At 38.6% G+C, this 4,163-nt stretch overlaps 1 protein-coding gene across 3 annotated transcripts in view; it reads right to left on the bottom strand.

Annotated features, from left to right (window-relative positions):
- Nucleotides 1-227: 227 nt before the first annotated feature.
- Nucleotides 228-4,163, bottom strand: part of OPCML (opioid binding protein/cell adhesion molecule like) — a 495,048-nt gene continuing 491,112 nt past the window's right edge. For 2 of the 3 annotated variants that reach the window (XM_011376227.2, XM_011376225.2), the window contains exon 7: nt 228-447. In XM_011376227.2, coding sequence (XP_011374529.1) covers nt 396-447 — 52 coding nt within the window. In that variant the 3' untranslated portion in view covers nt 228-395. Of the gene's footprint in view, nt 448-3,234; nt 3,311-4,163 lie in introns of those variants that run through there. The other variant, XM_023521048.1, reaches the window with a different exon arrangement.

Here is a 4,163-nt window from a genome sequence, read left to right on the forward strand (position 1 = left end):
ATCAACATATATTTATTTAGCAACCATTGGATGCCAAGCGAAGTACTGCCCCACACCCCCTGCCTTATTAATTTAAAAAAGATACCCACTTGCATCTTAGTAACTGTAATACAGAATTCTATCTTTACTATGCTTATGTGTTTGTAAATTTACCTATATGTGAGGACAAGAATTGGAAATAGAAAATAAAAAAATAAGACAAGAATTGACTTGATAGGGTGTTGGGAAGGTGGGAATGGGCAGCTTTTATTGTTATAATGTTGCCTATGCAAACATACACATAGACTATCATGAGTATGTATAGATGGAATGAGTATAATCGATACAGGGCACCATAAGACTGGGGACAGCACAATCACTTTCATGCCGGCATCTAGAAAGTCTTGGCAGAGATGTCATTTCGATATCAACATCAAAGGAAGAAGTTCATACACCCAGTGAAGCAGGCTATGTAATAAAAAAAAAATTAATAAATAGATTCATCCATTCAGTCAGTCAGTCAGTCAGTCACGGCTGAAGATACACAGATAATTAATACACGGTTCATGCCCTGGAGGAAAACACGGGAAGAACAAACATGAAAGAGTCAGGAAATGCTCTTTATCAGGTGAACACAAACCCAAGAGAAGTGTTTTCTTAATTAGCAATTAATGAATGATACTTTCCCATCTTCACAGCTTACTGTTTATAAGCAACCGGTCAGTTATAAGTATTACTACTATTATTAATATTATTAGTTACTCTGTGTCTATAGGGCTTTCTGGGAGAAGTGGGAGAGAGAAAAGAGAGAACATTGCAGAGAAGAATGCATTTTAAATGGAGATCTGGATTGGAGTTATATCAATTAGAAACAGAGTCCTAAAATAGAGTCTGTGAAAATTAAAAAAAAAAAAATCCTTAATATATGAGTTAATCCTGAACTCACCCACTGATACCTGCAGTCTCCCTCCCTCTTTTCATCTCCATGGCAGATTAAATAAGGATGGAATGTTTATTTGATTTACCCTCCTTTCTCTCAGTAGCATAAACTGCATGCCGGTTCTCTCTGGAGTTGTGCTAACATCAGGCAGATTTAATCCAACTGAACAGAAATCCCTTTGCCTCTCATGTACACCTTTTATTTGCTTTGTGGAAGCAAGGTCAACACTGGGGAAAGGAGCTGGTTACATGGAGAGCTGGGGATTTGGAGCAACACCCTCTCCTTGCCATTTGGTTAAATGCAGAGGCAGCCTGGGGAGAGACAGAGCCCAATCTTTGTCTGTGTTACTGACCCTTGACACCAAGGGAAAGTTGACAGGAGAGGATGCCACTGGACAGAGAGAAATCTGCTGAGTCTTGTCAAGGGGGACAGCCACTATCTGACTAGCTATATTCGCCTCACGGGTAGATCTTCAGGGACTGGGCACTAACTAGGTGAGCTCTGTTGTTCCTGGCCTGATCCATTCTTGTCTTTCTGTTGGCTGACAAATGATTTGGTTCATTAAAAACAAATAAACAAACTCCAAAACTTCACCCCATTATCACCATTACTATCAATCAAAATTTTGACTCTCCAAATAACTCTAGGCTTAAGTTCATTAAATAAAATAATTCCATTTGCTCTCCCCCCCACCCCACTTTATATAACATTTAACACTCCTATGAAAAAAAAAAAAAAACGTATGTCTTAAAAAAAACACTATGGAGACCATAGTTTAGTGGTTATCAGAGGAAGGAAGGGGGTAGATAAGAGTAGAAGTCAAATATATGATGATGTAAAGAAATTTACCTTTACATGATGAATACACAATACAATACGCATATGATGTATTATTGAATTGTACACTTGAAACCTATATGATTTTATTAAATGATGTCACCCCAATAAATTTAATTTAAAAAAAAAACAGACTGGAAAATACTATGGAAAGCCCATGTTGTTGTTGTTTGTTGTTGTTTGTCAGTTTGTGTGGTCTTCCAAAATAAGCTGCTATTTTTAATATTCTTTTCTCAAGCTCAATCCAAAATCAAAGTTTCTGTAACTAAAATAGAATAGAACATTTACTGCAGAAGAATTTGACCAAAAAAAAATTTGTCTTTTTTTTTTCTTTTAAAGAATTTATGGAGGCTAAAGCACAACAAAACAAAACAAAACAGCCTCTGCAGGAGAAAGTACATCAGAGAGTCTGCATATTTCTATTTATTTCATTTTTAAAACAATTATATTTCTCCATTAAGATCCAGCATGGGGAAAGGGATGTGGGACAGAGCCTGGGGCCATGAAGGGTTAAACATCTTTTTCTTCTTCAACAGTGTGCTCTGGGGATGTGAGAACTCTGGTCAATAGACAGATATATTGACTTGTTATTATTTAAAGTTGTTTAACCAGGTAGAGATAAACGAAAGCTTTCAGCAGCTGAACTATCACACAAATCACAATTAAGGTGGCATATGTGTTTGGAAGACGTAAAATCAATTCCCGCGAAGATAATGTTTTAGTCTCTATTTGAACTTGAAAACAGAAGTAAATTTTCAGCAGCAACAGCTGGGCTTGTTCCATCCAGGAGGCTCTCTATTAACTGTACAAGAAAGGCCTTTATTACCTCTTCTAATGGTTTTCCTCTATGGTTTTGTCTTCATCAAAGAAGCCAAATTGATTGCTGTGGTGCTGTTTACTGATGTGGCAGTTGAGGACAGTAGCAGCTGGGCACGCACCCAGCCCAGTATTTGGACCTCCCTCTTTTTAGTGAGTGCTGTTTATTGTTTTTGAAGGGAGAACAATGGATCCCTCGGGGCTACTGGTTGTGCTGGATCTGGGAGGGAGGGGAGTTTCTTTCCCTAAGGTAGCCTTCCCTGAGCTTGCCTGGGTGAGAAAGCTTGTGCATAGAAAAGGAAAGCATCTATTCCAATGGGATGTGACATTTAAAGACTACACTCACCATTTAACATTTTAATCACGCGTGCGTGCGTGCATGCGTGCGTGCACATGTGCGTGCATGCGTGCATGCGTGCGTGCGTGTGTGTGTATTGTCCTCCTAATTCTATTTTATATTCCCAGGAGGTGGGGACTACATTTAATGCCACTAGAATCTTTATTGGACTTAGTATGGTGCTGGCACATAGTAGATGTTCTTACAAAGGGGGCCGTGGATATTGGGAATTCGCTGGTCCAAAGGCCTTTCGGTCTTCATGTTAGCTCATGGAAAGTGAGGCTAGTTTAATATTTTACTCCTACTGAGTTTTATCTGTCTTTTTGTTAAGACATGAAGGTAATAGTAAGCTGGATGAAAAGGGCAGGCAGAGTTGCTCTTTTGGGTGTCATGGGGCTTGCCTGTGAATAAGAGAAAAAAAATTGTTGATGATGTAGAAGTTTGACCTCCCTAGAACAGGAGTAGGGGTGCAAGGTCAAGGTGGTTCCAGAGTGAAAATAGAAGCAGATTAGGAAGGAAAGATAACCAGCAGAGGACAAGCAGCCAGGGAGCCTGGATGACAGCTCTCATTAGAATGCTAACTAGTCAGATGCTAAATAGGCAAGCCATCAGCCTCTATATTGTAGATGTTTTTCTGAAAAATATACACAGTGAAACCCAAGCTTCTTAAAACATGAATACTTATATAAGAATAGTATTACTATTGAAGAGAGACAAATAAAACATGCAAATAAAAACATGATAAAAAGAGAATACTATTCTATTCAGACCCATTTCCTTTCAAAAAAGTAAGTAGGAAAATATCATGGATTCTCTCTTAGTATCTCCGTATCTGTATGATCCTTTTTCAGCCCATGACCACGTCCACCATCAGACCTTCATTATCACAAACATGGACCACACAGAGCTCCCTACCTTCCCCCTTTTCCATCTACTGGTGCTGACTTTCTCTCTTTCACTCTGTCCAGTATATCTCTACAAGGTATCTGCTCAAATGACTGTCTTGATCATATTGTTTCTCAACTCAAAAGCTATGGATTCATCCATTCAATAGATACGGTGATTCACCATGTGTCTGGCACCATTGTAGGTGATTGGAAAACAGCAAACACAAACTATCTGCAGGCACTCAGTTAGATGTAGTGGAGCAGGACAGAGGATAAATGATTGATGGGTTGATAGGTAGATATGTAGGTAGGTAGATGATAGATAGATAGATATATATATAGATAGATAGATAGATAGATATTTTTA

This window comes from Pteropus vampyrus, unplaced genomic scaffold (assembly GCF_000151845.1).
Source record: "Pteropus vampyrus isolate Shadow unplaced genomic scaffold, Pvam_2.0 Scaffold288, whole genome shotgun sequence".
Classification (NCBI taxonomy): Eukaryota; Metazoa; Chordata; class Mammalia; order Chiroptera; family Pteropodidae; genus Pteropus; species Pteropus vampyrus.